Source organism: Staurois parvus, unplaced genomic scaffold (assembly GCF_062004578.1).
Source record: "Staurois parvus isolate SC_StPar_1 unplaced genomic scaffold, SC_StPar_1.0 ptg000649l, whole genome shotgun sequence".
NCBI lineage: Eukaryota > Metazoa > Chordata > Amphibia > Anura > Ranidae > Staurois > Staurois parvus.
Window position 1 is genome coordinate 1 of NW_028318445.1, and position 21,353 is coordinate 21,353.

Genomic DNA, 21,353 nt, shown 5'->3' on the forward strand with positions numbered 1-21,353 from the left:
AATTGGAAATAGTAATATAATAAGATTTTACTGAGGTGATTGCACAATTAGAAATTATGCCTTTCCATTTTTTAAACCAGATTGTATTTTGCACAGTGCAATAATGGCACCAGAGGGTTAACCCAAAGCAGAGACAATCAATTCCTCGAGGACAATTCATTCAGCACACTCAGATTTAGTTTTCTGTTCAATATGAAGTGGTGACAGTGACCCCTTCTTTCATTCTACTGAATCAAAAGATCTTTCCCTGCCTGCTGCCAAACTCATCAACACCCCCCCCCCCCCACTCCTCCCATCATCAGGCCTCCTTACCTCTGTACAATTTCATCTTGCAGCAAAGTATGGTCCTCCAGCAGCTTCAAACTTGGGATCAGCACAAAGTAAACCCCTCCTCCTTCTGTTCCTAGGCCAACCACATCGCAGGAACTGGTCACCAAAATAACCGTTACACGGGTGACACTCGGAGGAGAGCTGCAGACAGAAGAGGATTGTTAAAATATGGTCAATATAGGCAAAAAAAAGTCCTATCCCCATACTAGATGGGGTGTCCTGTTCAGTTAAACAGGCTCACCACGCAAATGCATTTTCCTTTTTCGGGTACCTTTTAAAAAGGAGTACTTCATTTTAAAGAAAAACTACCAATTTGAAGGTGAACAAGCTTGGGCGTCTGTAAAACTGATCAGTTTATCATATGTTAAAAAAAAAATAAAAAATACAGCAGCAAAATAATTGTGCATGATTGTTCCTCTCAATTCCAATCTATAGACAGACTAATTATAAGAAGTTGCTACTTCAACAGTGCTGTGAAAAAGTATTTGCCCCCCCCCCCTTTTTTTTTGTAACTTTCCACACTTGAAATGATTTAGAACAAACAAATTTTAATATCAGACCAATATTGTTATGTAACCTGATACATGTCAGTTGCTGGGTTTCTCATCTGTTCTTGAATTTCCTTACATCGCGGCATGATGCGTTGCTTTTTGAGATCTTTTATCGTGCTTCACGACAGCCTCTATTTAAGTGATATCTTGATTCAACAGGTCTGGCAGTAATCAGGCCTGATGTGGCAAGTGAAATTTAACTCCGCTTTCCAAAAACTGTGGTTAAATCAAAATCCATTCACGATTTAGCAAGGGGAGGAGGGCAATTACTCTTTAATAAAGAGCCAGGCAGGTTTGGACCACTTTTTTCCCCTTAATAAAATTAAAATTATTGAAAATCGGGTTCCCGGCTGACCTATTATACGGTGATGGCTGGGCGGGACCACTCTTGTTCTGGGAAGATGTCTCCTGTTCTTGGCGCGCAGTGTGGAGATCGGTCGCAGCACATCACTGATCAGGGTAAAGAGCCAATGACGCTGGCTCTTTACCATGTGATCAGCTGTGTCCAATCACAAGTAAGCAAATGCCGGTTATCGGTATTTCCTTTCCTCATCGCAGTCACTGTCTGAGGAAAGGAAGGCTGATAACCGGCTGTCCTGTTGCACTGATAATCAGGGCACTGATCACCAGTGCCTTAACTATCAGTGCAGCTTCATCAGTGCACATCGGTGAAGAAGAAAAAATGACTTATTTGCAATATTTTAGAACAGAAACAAAGAAAGGTTTTTCTTTCAAAATTTTCAGTCTTTTGCTGTTTGTTTAGTAAAAAATAAAAAGCCCACTGGTGATTAAATACCACCAAAAGACGGTTCAAGCTGTGTTAAAAATGAAGGGGGCAAATACTTTATCACAGCACTACATAATTAGCATTTGCATAAAGGTTGTTCACACTATATTGTTGCGGTAATGCATTTAGCAACGCACATAAATTGCGCTGGTGCAATGCAGTACTGTTCTCTCTGAATGCCACCCCAGCACACTTGCTGACAGACTGGCACTGCAGTGCAACTGGACCATTATTTGGTAGTACATTACAAGAACAGCACCACCGTGTGTTTGCTAAACATTTCTCTGAGAGTTGGGAAAGCATGGACACAAAAATCTGAACCTAGCCTACAAGTGGAACTAAACCCTCCAATGTATTTTTAGCCAAGGAAGCCGTCATTTTGCCTCGGTTTGATTTGTAGTTTCCAGGGTGCTGCACATGTAAATAGTTATGACACAAGTCATTTGACAGCTTGACAGATCGGTTGAGAGCACAAGCAACAATGAGAGGTAAAGCGGAGTTCCACTCACCCTGTCAAAAAATAAAAGTCAGCAGCTACAAAAACTGTAGCTGCTGATTTGTAAAAAACAGCCACTCACCTCTCCCACGATCCCGCGGTGTCCCCCCCGCAGCCAGTTTCACCAGCCGTCCTGTATTCCAGGAGGCTGGCATCTTCAGTGTGGGCACCCGGCTGTGACTGCTTGCGGCTTCACAGCCCGATACCCACTGCACATGTGCGAGTAGCGCTGCACTTCATGAATGGTCCTGTAGTCTTCTGGGACCTGTCACGTGTCCCAAAAGACTACAGGGAGGGAGGGAGAGAGGACACCTTCCGCTTCCGATCGCCTAGGCGATGGGACCGGAAGTGGGAGCGGGTACCTATGAAATTTGGGTACCCGCTTCCCCTCGCCCCCCCCCCCTCCCCCCCAAAGGTGCCAATCCCTACTGGGGAGCAGTCCTTAAAGCGGAACTTCCCTTTTTGGGTGGAGCTCCGCTTTAATATATAAGCGTTATTAATCACACCCTGCTTTCAATGTAGCATTTTGGGAAGCATTTCAATCAATGAGTTTAGTTCCACTTTAAGTTCTGAGCTGTGAAATCCCACAAGGACTCGTTCGGTGAGTAGAGCCGCCCATACATGGATCCTATTCTGAAAGAATTTCCTTTCAAATTTTGCACCATTACTGGGACACAGGAACGGCTGATTTTTCAAACGGCCATCGAATTTGAGTGATCAGACATTTTTTTGAAAAACACAAATTTCTAATCTTCGACTGTAAGCTCCCAGAAGCAGGGCCCTCCTAACCCTCTTGTATTGTACTGTATTGTTGCCTTTAGCTGAGCAAACTGTTGGCACTATATATAAATCCTGTATTATAATAATAATAATAATAATAAATATAAATCAATGGTGGCAGAGTCCTGCGAGAAATGTAATAAAAAAAGATATGAAAATGAGCTGTGACCTGGAAAGAAAAGAAAATTCTTGGCCATGAAATTTCTTTTCCGTAGCAACATGAGGTGAAATTAAAGGCTTGGTTGGTCGAATTTCAAAATCAATGGTGGCGCCATCGGATTACAAAATGCACGAAATTTCCGATTTTCTAAAGAAAATTAGTTTGGAATTCGACCCGTGTATGGCCTGCATAAATGGAAGAGTTTAAAATTCTTTCCTAAAGAATCCGTTTCCATTTTGGAATTTCAGTTGTATCTGCATTTAACAGTTTAACAGACTTCTGCGGCTTTGAAGCAACCAAAAACAAATTTATGGGGAGAACTTTCAGCAGCAAACAATTATGGCTGTACGCTAATAAAAGAAACTTGAGATGGACAAGTCATAGGAAATGCATTTTAAAGAGTGGTGAACCTGTTTAACTGAATGTCAGACGGCTAGGAAATGAGTTTATTTTTTGTTTAGTTGTTACATGAGTGTCACATCATCCGGAGGACAGGACACAGCACCGGCATCAAAGGCTCAAGCATCGCAGAGGATTATGGGAAGAGGTCTTGTTTGGGCTACAGTAATGAATTATAGAATGACGACCGGCTACGCGGCTCCTTCTTCTGAACAGCTGGACACGACAGCATTGTAGAGGAACCAATAAAACATGCATGAGACTGGCAGGATTCAGCCCTGTCGTCACTGATACTGATGTATGTTGCTGAGCAACGGTATGGAAGTTGACAGAAGAGACAGAAAGAGGTGAGATATGGTGGGGGGATAAGTAGTCTATGCGGAGCTACACAGTTTTTAGTTTAGTAAATCAAGTCATTTACACCAGCTTCAGATATGCAGAATATCCTTGGTTAGATAACAGCTTTTTTTAGATTGCACTGCAGAACTGCATACTGGAATGGGGCACACAAACATCCTCAACATTCTAGGGTCCATTCTAAATAAAAGTTATCAAAAAGCTCAGCTACCAGAAACAATGCCGTGGTTGCATGTGGTCATGTATCGCTCTGCATACTGACCACAGGGGTTCACTCACTCTACACTGCCGCCATTCATAGAAGGGCTTGTAACTTTTTCAGTGAACACAAGACCTTCTCTGATTGAGAGGTGGAGATCATGACATCACTGCACCACTTCATCCAATCAGAAAACACCTTGTGTTCTTTAAAGTGGATCTCTACCTTTTAAAAATACTTTACATAGTTTGTTTGGGCCAAGCTGACCCAAAACGCGGAACTTTGTATGGGCCAAGGTGACCCAAACGCGGAACTTTGTATGGGCCAAGGTGACCCAAACGCGGAACTTTGTATGGGCCAAGGTGACCCAAACGCGGAACTTTGTATGGGCCAAGGTGACCCAAACGCGGAACTTTGTATGGGCCAAGGTGACCCAAACGCGGAACTTTGTATGGGCCAAGGTGACCCAAACGCGGAACTTTGTATGGGCCAAGGTGACCCAAACGCGGAACTTTGTATGGGCCAAGGTGACCCAAACGCGGAACTTTGTATGGGCCAAGGTGACCCAAACGCGGAACTTTGTATGGGCCAAGGTGACCCAAACGCGGAACTTTGTATGGGCCAAGGTGACCCAAACGCGGAACTTTGTATGGGCCAAGTTGACCCAAACGCGGAACTTTGTATGGGCCAAGCTGACCCAAACGGAACTTTGTATGGGCCAAGCTGACCCAAACGAACTATGTCCCTCACTACCCTGTGAGGCTGCTTACATATAAACTGTATGTAGCTTCAGTTACATATAGCATACTGGACTGTGTTCCAGGAGCGAGCCAAGACTTTGTGTCATACCCGGAACACAGTAGAGTATCACAGCGGCGCTCAGCTATTCAGAGTGAGCAAAGTATTCTATAAATGAATACAAAGCTTCCTCTGATTGGCTAAGTCAAAGGTTGTGACATCAGCCCGCCTCTCTGACTAAGCCAATCAGAGGAAGCTTTGCATTTATTGATAGAATACACTGCTCACTCAATGACTGAGCGCTACTGTGATAGACTCTACTGTGTTCTGGGTATGAGACTGGAAGTCTTGGCCTTCTCCTAAAACACAGTGCGTTATGCTGCATGTAGCCTCAGCTACAGTTTATACTGCACATCCAGCGGCCTCACAGGTTAGTGAGAGACATAGTTCATTTGGTCCAAGCTGACCCAAACGACCTACGTAAAGTATGTCAAAAAGGTGATCAGCTTTAAAAAAAAAAATTAAAAAAAAACACCACACACACACAAGACGTTCCATGAATAGCAGCGGTGCCAAGCAAGCCACCTTATGGTTGGGGTGCAAAGCAGAAGCCACTCAGACAGAACCTCAGTAGGACAGCTAAAGGGCTGTCAGGAGATCTCATCAATACAACTCTACAATGCCCACCCTTTCCTGCTGGATCCAGGCAGGAAGGAGGAAGATTTATCCTGAATGAAAAAGAATCAGCACAAGAGACATCATACTAACTGTAGTTTATGTCCCTTGTACTCATTATATTTTTAATTTTTTACCTAAACTCAGGCTTTATAAAAAATAAAATAAATAAAAACAGCGCATGGTACATTAAAAAAAATAAACAAAATTGGTGCAAAGAGTACAGTACTTTCATAGTAAGTAGAGAATAATTTTCACCAATGTTGAGTAAGCCTCTGAAATATAATTGATTACTGAGGGTTCCAGAACATTGCTGTAAAGGGTCTCTAGACATTGAGGTTGATTTACTAAAACTGGAGTGCAAATATCTGGTGCAGCTCTTCATAGAAACCAATCAGCTTCCAGTTTTTTTTTTTTTGCTTTAATTGAACAAGCTAAAGTTAGAAGTGGATTGACTACCATGCACAACTGCACCACATTTTGCACTCTAATATTAGTAAATTAACCCCATTGCTCGATATGGTCTGGTATTTTTTTTTATATTTAAAAAAAAAACAAAAACCAGACAAATAAACATCATGTGCCAGAGAAGGTACATTTTGTGCATTATTTCTGATAGCATAGACAAGGCAACCATAAACAAACCGGTATTATAGACAGCCATAAAGCCAAGTTTCTGCCAACTTAGATCATTGTCAACCTAAATTACATTTACACTGTTAGAAAAAAAAAAAAAGTAATAAAAGGGTACTTGAATTCGCTAACCAAACAAACATGTCAAGCACACATTTTCTTCAAATCCATTAGTAAACATGGGTAATGTTTCAGGAATTTATGACAGTGAGCAATGGCAGTACACAAAGCAATTGTGAAGCAATACGTTTATCCTGATTCGGGCATTTATATTGCCCAACCTCACAAGGTGTATGGGAATACACAGGCCTACTGTCTAAGGCAGCGGTTCTCAACTTGTGGTTCGCGACCCCTTCACAGGGGTCCCCTAAGACCATCGGAAAACACATATTTCTGATGTGTAAAGAGCAGCTACTGTGCTGAGAGCAGCTGCTGTGCTGAAAGCAGCAGTATTGGAGGTAATACAACACTTCATGAATTATAATTACTGGGTAAATAATGTTATGGTTGGGGGTCACCACAACATGAGGAACTGTATTAAAGGGTCACGGCATTAGGAAGCTTGAGAACCACTGGTCTAAGGCAATGCATGACACCAGAAGTTAGCGTGTAAAATATTCAGCAGGTTCATTTTGAGCTAGAGCACAGATGTCAAACACAAGGCCTGAGGGCCAAATCTGGCCATTTCATGTGGCCCTCAGACCTCTCCTGCAGCTGTGGCACCCACTTGTCTCCACCTTGTCTCAGTCGGCAGCAGAGAGGAGGACAGAACTCCTCCGACAGATCCCCCTGGTCTCCACCTTCCCTGGTTTCAGCATTCAGCAGACTCCAGCCCTCCTCCAGACCCCACACTTTCTGCTTCCCAGCTCTACCCCCAGCTTCTTTCCGGCAGTAGCAGGTAAGGTGGGTGCACTGTGATGTAAGGGAGGGTGGGATGCTCTGGATGTCTAGTCTTAGAGATACAACCAGGCCTTTGAGGACAACTATAATGCTGATGCGGCCTGCCATGAAATTGAGTTTGACACCCCTGAGCTGGAGAGTCTTTGATGTCCTCAGTGGCAGGGCACAGGCTTTTCTGCTCAAACATATTAATATGATCTGACATTCAGAAATGACTGTGAATTTCTAACAGAAGAGGGATAAGCACAAGGGACACCTCCTAGTCACTGCAGGTTATGTCCCTTGTGTTTTGTTTTGTTTTTTTTAATTTAGCTACACTTGGGTTTTAAAGTATGTAAATCCTCATCTTGCAGAAGAACCCATTCAGTTTAAGGCTCAGTTCACACTATGGATGGTGGAAGCCACTGTGGGACCTGCACTTCCTCCGGCAGCTGCAACCACCCGCACACAAAGACGCAGGACCCGCGGGCGAGTGCCAATAGTCTTAATGGCACACCAGCCACACTGGAAATTGCACACACTGTAGTGTAGTTCCCAGTGCAGGAACCGCTTTTTCCTGTGTTTTGCGAGGCACGGCAGCCCATTCAAATGAATAGGCTGCCATTCCGCAGCCCGTAAAATCGCACTAGTGTGAACCGAGGGATAAATAAAAATGAAAGGCAAAACATGTCTATGTAGATGTAAAAACAAAACAAAAAAAAAAAAAACAAAACACAACGCACTTTTCTTCCCAGTGAAAGGCTGTGCTCTTGGGAGGGGGGGGGGGGGGTGGGGGGTCGTCAGGACAGGTCTGCTAATTGAAGGAGAGCACACAGTTCCCAGCACAACTAGAGAACTGGCAACACTGTGCTCTCCTGCCTGGCAGGGACTGGCAGGATTTCACACAAAGTAAGCAATACAAAGAACAGGAGACTTTTTCATACATGTACACAGGGGCGGACTGACAATTCATGGGGCCCCCGGGCAATAGGGGATTATGGGGCCCCTGTGTTCTTGCCCAAACGCAAAAAAGCCTAAGAAAAAAAGGTACCATGGGCATCTCATGGGGCCCCCTACTGACCCTGGGCCCTCGGGCAGTGCCCGAGTTTCCAAATGGTCAGTCCGCCCCTGCATGTACATGGTACAGCAGGCACATGTCAGGAATATGAAATGTTGGGATTATAAATTCTTTAAAGCCATGAAATGTGACAAGTATGCGTACATGCTCGACAGATGGAAAATCTGTGTCTGTTAACAGGAGAAGTGACATATTACCAAACACCATTAGAAAATTAGCATTAATGCAACTAAAAAAGAAACATATCGTGTGTGGTTCCCAATCACCCGTGGCATTCGTTTGCAAAGGTCCCACCTTCCACCAGTGACCCTCTTCCTCTTCACGCTTGTATACTGCCTGCCCTGAGCCGGGCCATCAGCACAATCAAGACGATATGGAAAGGGCAGGCACTCACAGCAACCATCAGTTTACAGAAGGCAGATCAGCGATAAATTCTGATGGGTTACAGTGTGCCTGAGCTGTCCACATACTGCTCTATGTAAGAGCCACTGTGCTCTATGACACTGGAATTTACTAGATCCATTACATCAAATGGTCTTCCCCTTCTGAAAGCACCATCGGACCTTGGTTTCAAAGTCAACCCATCCCACCTCCTGCTTCCATGAGACGCCAAGTGCTTTCTAGACGGCTTACAAGCATCTCTGTCCTCAGATGGATTCAAAAAAAGGAGTCCCCTGTCGGTAGTTGTATAATTCTGCCTACCTTTCTATTTATATTGCTCATGTACTTAAATTCTTTTCTCTCTTCACTCTACATGATTGTACTTTCTGCAATGTACATTTCAGTAGTGCCTTGTTTCTGTTTTACATACTGTTTGAAGCTGCCACTTTACAGTCTATTTTTCGAAAAATAAAATCAGAAGAAAGAGGAAGAGGAAAGAGGAAGAGGAAAGAGGAAGAGGAAAGAGGAAGAGGAAAGAGGAAGAGGAAAGAGGAAGAGGAAAGAGGAAGAGGAAAGAGGAAGAGGAAAGAGGAAAGAGGAAAGAGGAAGAGGAAAGAGGAAGAGGAAAGAGGAAAGAGGAAAGAGGAAAGAGGAAAGAGGAGGAAAGAGGAAGAAGGAAGGAAGAAGAGGAAGGAGGAAGAAGGAAGGAAGAAGAGGAAAGAAGGAGGAAAGAAGGAGGAAAGAAGGAGGAAAGAAGGAGGAAAGAAGGAGGAAAGAAGGAGGAAAGAAGGAGGAAAGAAGGAGGAAAGAAGGAGGAAAGAAGGAGGAAAGAAGGAGGAAAGAAGGAAGAAGAGGAAGGAGGAAGAAGGAAGGAAGAAGAGGAAAGAAGGAGGGAAGAAGAGGAAAGAGGAAGAAAGAAGGAAGAGGAAAGAAGGAAGAAAGAAGGAAGAGGAAAGAAGGAAGAAAGAAGGAAGAGGAAAGAAGGAAGAAAGAAGGAAGAGGAAAGAAGGAAGAAAGAAGGAAGAGGAAAGAAGGAAGAAAGAAGGAAGAGGAAAGAAGGAAGAAAGAAGGAAGAGGAAAGAAGGAGGAAAGAAGGAAGAGGAAAGAAGGAGGAAAGAAGGAAGAGGAAAGAAGGAGGAAAGAAGGAAGAGGAAAGAAGGAGGAAAGAAGGAAGAGGAAAGAAGGAGGAAAGAAGGAAGAGGAAAGAAGGAGGAAAGAAGAAGAGGAAAGAAGGAGGAAAGAAGAAGAGGAAAGAAGGAGGAAAGAAGAGGAGGAAAGAAGGAGGAAAGAAGAAGAGGAAAGAAGGAGGAAAGAAGAGGAGGAAAGAAGGAGGAAAGAAGAGGAGGAAAGAAGGAGGAAAGAAGAGGAGGAAAGAAGGAAGAAAGAAGAGGAAAGAAGGAAGAAAGAAGAGGAAAGAAGGAAGAAAGAAGAGGAAAGAAGGAAGAAAGAAGAGGAAAGAAGGAAGAAAGAAGAGGAAAGAAGGAAGAAAGAAGAGGAAAGAAGGAAGAAGAGGAAAGAAGGAAGAAGAAAGAAGGAAAAAGAAAGAAGGAAGAAGTCCCAGGCGATGAAAAAAAAAAACTAAACAAATAAAAATGGTGTTGTGCCAATATCAATAGTACCAAGGACACAATAATTCGAAGAGTGGGGAGACAGAAAAAATTACCCCAAAACAAAGGCGATGCACCGTGTATGATTAGTGTTGCACATATTTTTTGCCATTTGGTTTTGGCACAGTTTTCTTTGCACTGTGTTTTTTGTGCACTTTTATTTAGGACGTGTTAGTCCTACTATGTCGAACACATTATTTATGTTCACTTGGTGACTATTGCTTACATTGTATTTCATCACAATCTATATTGCACTTAGTTTGGTCTGGGTTCAGGCCTTTACATTTTTATGTATTATTTATGTTCACTTGCTGATTATTACTCACGTGGTCTTTGTCACAGTTCATACTGCACCTAATTAGGTCTGGATTCAGGCCTTTATACTGATCACCTCTGTTTTGGGGTTATTTTTTCTGTCTCCCCACTCTTCGAATTATGGTGTCCTTAGTACTATTGATATTAGCGCAGCACCATTTTATTAGTTTTGTTTCCTTGTGCTAGTGGTGTCTAGGTCTAGGTCAGCGGTTCTCAACCTGTGGGTCGCGACCCCTTTGGGGGTCGATCGACCCCTTTGGGGGTCGATCAGCCCTTTCCCGGGGGTCGCCAGACTCGGGGGTCAGACTAATGACAGCAGCTGGCATGGTGCCGCTCTGTCTGTGTGTCATGTGTTTGCTGTGTGTGTAGATCGGACCTTAGAGGACGGGCGGACGCTTATGCTGGTGCACAGGAAGTGATGTCATATCTTCCTGTGTTTGAAGGAGCTGGATGCCCGGGCTGGTAAGTCGGGTCTGATGATTTTGCTGCACTCGGAGGGTAGACACTGTACCAGCACCACCGCTACCCACAGTTAGGTAAAGGGGCGCCCACGGTGCTGCAACGCCACTGCCACCAATGTTATAAAATGGGTTTTGGAGGGATCCCCCACTGAGCCACCACTGATCAATATATTTTGTATGGGGAGTGATACACTGAGCCACCAATGATTTATTTATTTTTTTGGGGGGGACTGAGCCACCAATGATTTTTTTTTTGGGGGGGGGGGGGGGGGAGGGGGGGGATTAGACTGTTGTGATTGACTGCTTTCATTGCTGTTTGTCAGACAGGTGGGTGTGGTGTCAGAAGAAAATCCCCAGCGATTGCAAGCGCTTTTCACAGGTTTGCTGGCGTTTTTGTTTTGTTTTTTTTTTTAATGGTGGTTTTGTTTAGTGCTGCCCCTGCGTAGAAATAGCAGATTTTTAGACTTGGTGACAGTTTTCCTTTAAGTGACTTGCTAAGGAAGCTGGCTTTAATGTGAAGTATGTGAAAATTTGAAAACGTTTACTCAATACCACATATTCTGTGGTTATCCTTTGCACTTTTCTGCATTTATTGTTTTTATTACTACTGTGACTATTGCCCCATACACACGATGCGAAAATCGGACAATGGATCGTCCGGTTTTTTTGCATGCTGGTCGCACATCGAAAATAAAGTGTACTAAAGTTACGAAAATTCTCGTACGACAGAATTAAAAAGAAAAAAAAAAAAAAAAAAAAAAAAAAAAAAAAAAATCGGGAGTGATGTCATGTGTTGTAGTGTATTTGCATTGCATTTTCGGACAACAACTGTACTGATTATACGAAAATCGTACCATCGGGCATCATACGAGAATAGAATTTAATGGTTGGGGGTCACCACAACATGAGGAACTGTATTAACGGGTCACGGCATTAGAAAGGTTGAGAACCACTGCTCTAGGTGTTCACAGATGTTTTCAATAGTCCTATCTATACCTATAGCAGCGCAGAAAGTTTTCTTCTATTATTTCTGTTTAGTCACCACCTATCTTCTTTTTGCTGAAGAGAGAAAAAAAAAAAAAAAACTAACTCTGTATTACTGGCAGCAACCAGATTGCACGCTCCAACTGCCTTTTTTCCAATGCAGGCTTTAAATTTTGTTAGCTGCTACAGGCAATTCTCATTTCACAGCCAAATGAGATCTTTAGTAATGTGTAACTAACGGTTATGTGAATAGAAACACAAATATACAGTGGGGGGGGGGGGGTTTCTCAAAATTAGATATTAAATACATTTTAAGGCCGGGCATAGATGGCCTAAACTGTGTTGTTTCCCGCAGCCGGAACACCGTTAACGTGACCGTACAGCTGGAGATCAGCGTTAAATTTCATAGAAAAACACTCAAATTCCTCCAGCTGCACTAACAGTGTAGGTTAAGCAATTCATTGTATTTAGGCCGTCATGCCTGCCCAACAGTGACCGCGTCTGATCGGATGCAGTCACTATTTAAATGATAGTTTTACACACAGCTCACTATTTTTAAAACTTTTGTAAAGCAAGGCCACCCATGAGTTTCAACCCATTCAGCTGGAATCGACCAAAATTCAAGCTGTCTATTGGACTTTGGAAAAACTACGCAGGTACAGGATGGTGCTAAATCGAGTGAACACAAAGCATATCAGGCCTTATAAATCCAAAATTACCGAGAAGGCCATTTTTGTTGCCCATATCAACCAGATTCCCTCTTTTACTCTTGGTGTTGAGTACAGAGGGAAAGGGGTAACCTTTCAGACGCTCATATCAGGTCTGTTTGGCAGTGGCCTTTCCACGCACACTATATCTGCACCCAGACAACAAAGCATTGATCCCTGCTCTGTGGTCTATAGGCACCCCTGCGGCTTGTCTTCCATTTTAATCTGCTCAGCCACAAGCGTGAGAGAGAAAGAAGGGGAGTTTGAGTACTTAGCACAGTCGAACCCTGGTCGGCCTGGTAGGATGAAGCTCCTGGTTTCTTCAAGTTGGGAGCAGCCATCTTTCTGCTGCAGCTCCCACAGATGGACAGTATTATCATCCAGCAGGGACAGGAGACGACCCTGGAAGGCAAACAAGAGGTTACTGTACAACAAAAAGTCATTTAAAAAAAAAAAAAAAAAAAAACTCTACAATGTTTTTGTTGCATTCTTGAGGACCCCACCAGTGTGAAGTTAGCTTATATACGGGCAGCACAGTCGCTAAATGGTTCGCACTTCCGCATGGCAGTACTAGGGTCGTTGGTTCGAAACCCAGCCACGGCACCACCTGCCTGGAGTTTGCATGTTCTCCCTGTGCTTGTGTGGGTTTCCTCCAGGGTACCCGGTTTCCTCCCATTCCAAAGACATGCTGGTAGGTTAATTGGATCCTGTCTAAATTGTCCCTAATATGTATATGTATGATTGAGTTAGGGACCCTAGAGACTTTATGCCCCTTGAGGGTTGGGGACTGATGTGACTGTACAATATATATGTAAATTGTCCCTAGTATGTGTATGTATGAATGTAAGTTAGGGACCTTAGATTGTATGCCCCTTGAGGGTTGGGGACCTTAGATTGTACACCCCTTGAGGGTTAGGGACTGATGTGAATGTACACTATATATGTGTAAAGCTCTGCGTAAATTGACGGCGCTATAGAAGTATCTGAAATAAAGAAATATAAAACGGCTTGTCACAAACACATAGAAGAAATCATTTGTGTAGAAGCCAATTAACCACATAGTTCATTTCTGGCTTTAAGTGCATCTAAACCCAAAAACTAAAAAAAGTCATACTGCAGCATACTACTACTCCGATAAGGTTTTTATATTCATTCTTTAAGGCTTTTTTTCTCTCCATTATGTTTACCTGATGATCCAACCAGTAACACACTACCAATAGAAAAAATAAATTTGGTGGCACTGTGTAAAATTCAATGCTGATAACTTTATTGATCCAGAAAAATGTAGACAGGGAGACTGAAACCACCTCCTCCTCCCAGTTCTAGACAGGGATTCCCCATCTGTCTGGAATAAAAACCACTGAATGTTAGGGAGTACCATGATTTATTTTTTTTTTCTGGCCATAATAGGCTTGGGGCATTGGGCGAGCCCCTACCTGGCTTCGGGCATTGGGCGAGCCCCTACCTGGCTTCCGGCATTGGGCGAGCCCCTACCTGGCTTCCGGCATTGGGCGAGCCCCTACCTGGCTTCCGGCATTGGGCGAGCCCCTACCTGGCTTCCGGCATTGGGCGAGCCCCTACCTGGCTTCCGGCATTGGGCGAGCCCCTACCTGGCTTCCGGCATTGGGCGAGCCCCTACCTGGCTTCCGGCATTGGGCGAGCCCCTACCTGGCTTCCGGCATTGGGCGAGCCCCTACCTGGCTTCCGGCATTGGGCGAGCCCCTACCTGGCTTCCTGTCTATCTAAAGAGTGACCTGGTTCTAAGCTTGGGAAGAGCAGAGCACTCTCCTTTCTTTTGTGAACATACTTCGTGTCACAGGGTGACACCATCTACGGAAGAGCAGATATGTTACCATAAGACAGAAGGTACATTAAGACTACAGAACTGTTCCCCCCTCTCCTCTTCTCTCCAAGATGTGGGAGATGATCTGCAGTTCACAGAGGTAACCTAGGCAGGAAAATACCGCTCAGTGCACACGATCACAATGGATTTCTGCCAGGATCAACAGGTAATTTTTTGCACTGGTTGAATAAATAACAGAATGCTTTCAATGGTTTAACAGATCATCAGGAAGCAAATACTATGAGCAGCACAGTGGCTAAGTGGTTAGCACTTCTGCCTGGCAGTACTAGGGTCACCAGTTCGAATCCCAACCACGGCACCACCTGCCTGGAGTTTGCATGTTCTTCCTGTGCCTGCGTGGGTTTCCTCTGGGTACTCCCGTTTCCTCTCACACTCCAAAGACATGCTGGTAGGTGAATTGGCTCCTGTCTAAATTGTCCCTAGTATGTGTATGTACGAATGTAAGTTAGGGACCTTAGATTGTACGCCCCTTGAGGGTTAGGGACTGATGTGAATGTGCAATATGTATGTAAAAGCGCTGCGTAAATTGGCGGCGCTATACAAGTACCTGAAATAAATAAATACAAGCAGTTAAACGTTTACCTTAATACATTCCTTGCATTAAGGTAAAGAATGTTTAGGCATAGGTATGGCCCCAACCCCCCCCCCCCTCATATACCTGAGCCCTCACTCAATCCAGTACTGTGCATGTCTGAAGCTCTTCTCTCCCATCACTTCCGGGCCTGCTGCTGAGGCAGTGGGAACCATTGGTTCCCACTGCTGTCAATCAAAGCTAGTGACAAGGGAGGAGGAGATGGCAGAGTCCCGCTGTCTGCATGAATGGACACAGCATCACGGCTTGGGAATAAGCCTGCATGAGTGCCCCCATGGGAAGCAGCTTCCTATTGGGGGCACTAGCTGGATGGCCAGCAGGAGACCCAAGAAAAAGAGGTCCAGGGCCGCACTATGCAGTTCTACTGCACAGAGATAGGCAAGTATAGACCGGTTTGTCATTACAACCACTGTAATTTGTAGGGTTTAGATTTCTTTTTTAGGCGTATGTAAAAGCAAAAGTAAAACTCATTTTTTTAGTGCTTCGTAGTGGTTAGAATCTGTCAGACTTTTATTGCTGTCTGTGTCCCCACAGCAGAGATTCACTATCCCCACTTCTCCTGGTGACAATTGTCCCCAAGACAAAAAAGTGATGGAGAATTCAAAGTTTTACAGTGCGGCAAAACAAGAGCCAAAAGGTAAATCTTCCAATTCTAGCGAAAAACGGTCTAGGAGAGGTGTTCTCCCTTAGGTAAGATTTCCTCTCACTTCCTGTTGAGTTTTTGGGACAGGAGGAGTTTAATTAGAAATTTTAATGGGTCAAAAAGCAAAAAAGTTAAATTGGCAGTTTCTTTGTTAAATTCTTTAATTTAGTTATCCATAAGAAAACCATAATACGCTGCACTCAAACATGTCCATGCACGTGAACAATAGACTGAATTACATTTCAAAGCAAACTATACATATTCCCAGGTAGTTTTTACATCTGCGTCAGGACAGTTTAGAACAGCAAGTAAATGCGAATATTTAAGTCAAGCAAACAAGTATTTTGTAGTATTGTCATCACAGCATATATGGTGTTATTTCCCTGAACGGTAGTGCAGAGTAAACTGAGAAGAGCGTACGGAATGTATATTAGACAACAATGAGTCAGACTCGAACATAACTGTTGGGTAAGATTTTGTAAATTTTTTTGAGGGTGTTCACCTGCCTAAACCATGAAAAGGGGAAAGAGAGGGACGTGAGGGGAAGCAGGCTTTAAAACCCATCAAACTAGATTGGCATAGGGTTTTAACCCTTCCCTACTCTATATACAATTTAAAAGGCAGGGAACCAACACAATCTTGAAAACAACATACAAGTTCCATGGTAGGACTAACCACGGTGCCTCAGGATAAGAGCACCAATCACCGAGCCTACCTGTCCGGGTAAGAAGTGTAGCTGGGTCACGGTGGCCATGTCCTTGTGCAAACCTGTAAACTCCACTCCAGGGGCCCCATATCTGTAGAAAGTCAAAGTTATGGAGAATACCAAAAAAGACAACAGCTATGAAGGATAAAAAGCAAGAGAACCTTCACAGCAAAGAGAAAAACAAGGACCCTTACTACAATAAGTCATTATATAGGGAGCCAATTAGGAGAGCAAAATGGTGGATGCCACTGCCAACTAGTTTTTGAAGGTTTAGCCCAGGGGTGGGCAAACTTTTTGACTTGAGGGCCGCAATGGGTTCATATATTGGACCCGGGGGCCGGACCAAGAGTAGATGAATGATTTGTATGTGTGAATTAATATAAATTAAATTTTGTAACATTAAATGTTTAGATTAATTTAAGGTAGAAAAGCATAAAAAGCGCTATTTTACAAAACTTTTATGCCCCCCACTAGCTGCTGGCCAGCCCAGCCACTACCATGCCATCCATAGTAAGTATAGTAATATTCCCCCATAGTAAGCATAGTAATTCATCCCCCATATAGTAATTCATCCCCCATATAGTAATTCATCCCCCATAGTAATTCATTCCCCATATTAATTCATCCCCCATATAGTAATTCATCCCCCATATAGTAATTCATCCCCCATATAGTAATTCATTCCCCATATTAATTCATCCCCCATATTAATTCATCCCTCATAGTATTTCATCCCCCATAGTACTATTCCCCCCCAAGTAGTAAGCCAAGTCCCCCTGTGTCAATTTACTTACCTTTGCTCCGCGCGTTCCTCTCGCCGTGTTCCCGCGCCGTTCCGGTCTTCAGGGCGGACTGTGAGAGGAGCCTAGCTCCCCTCACGTTCATCACGCTGCCCCGCCTACACACATCCTGACAGCCAATGTTTGCCTGCCCTGGCTGAGGTTTTTTTTTTTATCACGCTCCGCAGGCCGGATTAAAAGGTCCGCCGTTTGCCCATTGCTGGTTTAGCCTCTCGTCCTTATGAGTTTGTGACTCGCCAAACAGAAGACGAAGGATAAGGATCACCAGACCTGGAGCTTTTACACTCCCATAATTCTGGTTCTATTTGCAATAGTACTGAAACACAAACAACTGTCCCAAGGCCTAGTTGCAAAATGGTGGACACAGATGGTACACTGGTTTGATATCTACATTTAGACACATTTATAATACCTCTTGAAGAAATGGTGTTTTTTCTTCTGGCACTATGACATGGTATTACTGGGAAAACACCACATTTCTGTGATATTTTATATCAGGCGCGTAGCTCCACTCCTCCCCCTGGGGGAGTTCATGTGCATCTCCCATTCTTTTTGATGAGACGTCTTGGGTGAACCAGAGGTTATTGTTGATGTGGGTTTTTTTTGTTATTGTTTGAAGGCATGTTTTGGGCTTTGTTCCTTTCCACCATTTCTGCTCGAGAAGGAATAGGACGTAAAAAGGAAAAAGCAAGATATTGTCAAGAAAGTTTTGGATCCTTGTGGTCTCTGTTTTGTTTGATTACCATTTCTGTTATTCTGTTTATTACGGGATCTGCGTATCCACGTTGTTCTATTTATGTGTAATCCTGCTGTTGCAGTAATGTCATTGTGGATTCTGTAAGCACGGTTCCATTTTCTCTATTATCTTGACAATAAAAATTTTCTGGGATAAAAAAAAAAAAAAAAAAAAAAAAAAAAAGAAGAGCCACATTTCACCTTTTTGCGCATTTCAACATGCACACAGTGCAATCTGCTTAAGACTCCTAGATTGTAAGCTCCCAGGATCAGGGCCCTCAAATCCCTCGTATTGAACTGTATTGCTGCTGTATTGTCTCCTGTTATATTGTAAAGCGCTGAGCAAACTGTTGGCGCGATCTAAATCCTGTATAATAATAATAATATTTAAACAGCTGCAAGTGTGATATTGTCTCAATACAAATTTCATGGATTCCTTGAGTCAGTGGTTGTCAACTGATGGAGTATAGAAGGGCCTCAACTGTGCCCCTTGAAATCAAAAACACATAAGAGTTGATTTACTAAAGGCAAATAGACCGTGCAGTTGCCCCACAGCTAAGCAAATGAGGGGAAGCTCTGATGACTTACATCATCCAATCATCTGCAGGCAAAAATGTCAGATGACCCAGAAGGGTTTTTTTTTTCCTTGCATGTAATTGGTTATTTTTTGCAAAGTGAAACTTCGCTTCATTTACTAAGCTCTGGAGCAACAGCACTTGCACAGTGTAACTACACTAGCAGGGGCGGACTGACCATTTGGAAACTCGGGCACTGCCCAAGGGCCCGGGGTCAGTAGGGGGCCCCATGAGATGCCCCTGGTACCTTTTTCATAGGCTTTTTTGAGTTTGGGCAAGGACACACGGGCCTCATGATCCCCTATTGCCCGGGGGCCCCATGAGTTGTCAGTGAGCCCCTGTGCACTAGGAAAGTGTACAGTCTATTTTTTAGCAAATTGACCACAATATGTGTACTATATGTATTGCTACAGAGGGCCTGTCAGAGACTGCAGATATTCTATAAAACTGCAGCCCTCCAGCTGTTGCGGAAATACACGTCCCATGAGGCACTGTAAGGCTGACAGTTACAAGAGTATCTCCTAAAAGCAGAGGCATAATGGGACTTGTAGTTGAGCAACAGCTGCAGTTTGACATCCCTCTTCTAGAGAAAAATTATGGTCAAAGACTGGCCATTCTACAGCAGGGTTTCTCAACTAGGGTTCCTTCAAAGGTTGCTAGGGGATCCTTGAGCAATTTCTGCCTCTCAGATAAGCTCCCACTAACACAGATGATCTTTTTAGCCATCTGTAAGGGGTGATTGTTCCCAATTCCACAAGTGTAATGCAGGCCATAGACGGCCCCTGGCATGGCTTAGTATAGTTCTATAGTATAGAAAAATGAAAAACGAAAAATCGGTCGTTCAATCGGCCGACGTTGCCACCATTGGTACAAAAAAGTCGGCTGATTTTCGTCCCGTCTACGGCCGGCAAATATAATAGCGCTGTCCCTGCAGAGAGCTCCACTATTATATTTGACAGAAGAAATAGAATATGAATAAGAAGAAAAAGAAGAAATAGAATATGAATAAGAAGCAGGAAAAGTTGAAACATTTCGGATACAGATGTTTCTATTAGGATACAAATAGATATAATGTTGCTATACTTTTAAATGTCAAATATAATATCGGACTGAAATTCTTTTTTTTTTTTCTTCTTATTCATATTCCATTTCTTCTTCATATTCTATTTCTTCTTTTCCTCCTTCTTGTTGGTCACTGCTCATGCACATTTTTCAAAATCGGTAAAAAGATCGGCTGATTTGTCCATCATTTCCGTGAAAATCAGCAGATTTTTTTTTCCAAAATGACCGACCAAAAAAAAAAAAAAAAAAAAAAAAAAAAAAGTGTCAAAATCACGAAAAACGGCCGACCGATTACCCCACTAACGATCCGAAAATCGGCCGATTTTTTTTTCGGCCAACAAATCGGCTGGTTTTCTCCCCGTCTATGGCCTGCATAAGACATTCTTTCCACTGACCAATTTTGCTTATGTATTATAAATTGTAGATTTAGTTATATTTATAGTTGTAGATATAGTTATATTTAGCAGGGGTTCCCCGAGACTGGAAAGTTATTTCAAGAATTCCTCTGGGTTGAAAAGTTTGACAAAGGCTGTGCTACAGGTTTGAATAGAGACTGGAGACCTGTTACATAAGACTAGTAGAGATACCTGCTATTAATGCTTTACAAATCAATGCTCCGCTGGTGGGGTCCCAAAGGGCCACATGTGGCTCTCAGGTGTCAGTAGTTCCTCACAATACACAGTATTAAAATGGTTTTAACATAACATTCATTTCTGTTTTAAGGTTTGCAGCAGCCTTTAGTGTATAAAAAGTAACCAAAAGAAAGTGGCCCCTGGCATGGCTTAGTATAGTTCTAGTCCTCACCATTTTGTTGAAGTCTGGGAAGGCGAGAAGGTGACATTCTTTCAAAAGCCCTGACTGAGCAACAATAGCAGTATGCCAAGAGCACTGCTAGAGCCTTGCAAATCAAAGGACATGGCCAGCAGAGCGAACACAGCCAAGCCTATAGACCAACACCCTTTACACTCCAGTCTGCTGCTGGCAGGCTGCCAGGAGCTGTGTTACCCTGAGAGCGGGGATATGGCCGTTGTGGAGCGGAAGCAGAGGTCCTGAAAGGGGCAGCTTGTGACCTTAATTCCAGCATGCAGTACTGATGTACATCTCCAGCCTGGGGGAAAAAAGTATAAAAAACAAAAAACACAACAAAAGCTGCCCTACTCACAGCTTACTGGCAGTGCATGCTGGGACTTTTAGTTCCTCGATAACCAACTTGGAACCATCAGATTCCAAGTGGAAAGTTCTGTAATCTATCAAAAGCCATAAGGGCACAATTTCAAACACGAACCCCTCGTGTATTGAATTGTATTGTTACTGTACTGTCTCATGCACGGTCTCCCATTATAATGTACAGCGCCGAGCAAACTGTTGGCGCTATACAAATCCTGTCTAATAATAATAATAAACATATACACACAATATATATATACACACACACACATATATATATACACACACACACATATATATATACACACACACACACACATATATATATACACACACACACACACACACATATATATATACACACACACACACATACACACACACATATATATATACACACACACATACACACACACACACATATATATATACACACACACACACACATACACACACACATATATATATACACACACACACACACACACACACATATATATACACACACACACATACACACACACACACACACACACACACACACATACACACATACACACACACATACACACACACACAATAAGTGATCACATTCTCTCTAATTTCAGGTGCATAAGGAGCTCAGAGAGCTGGGGGAGGAGAAACAGCATTACAGTGCTCTTCACAGTGAATGCCTTTGCAAGGAGGGGAGA

The 21,353-nt window shown here is 43.3% G+C and overlaps 1 protein-coding gene across 1 annotated transcript in view; it reads right to left on the minus strand.

Moving 5' to 3' along the window:
* Positions 1–312: 312 nt before the first annotated feature.
* Positions 313–21,353, minus strand: part of LOC149448888 (lethal(2) giant larvae protein homolog 1-like) — a gene marked incomplete at its 3' end in the record, with an annotated part of 103,424 nt that continues 82,383 nt past the window's right edge. Inside the window, exons 3-5 of the mRNA XM_089694082.1 lie at positions 16,332–16,413; positions 12,789–12,919; positions 313–471 (exon numbers count right to left, since the gene is read on the minus strand). Of these exons, the coding sequence (XP_089550208.1) occupies positions 313–471; positions 12,789–12,919; positions 16,332–16,413 (372 nt within the window). The remainder of the gene's footprint in view (positions 472–12,788; positions 12,920–16,331; positions 16,414–21,353) is intronic.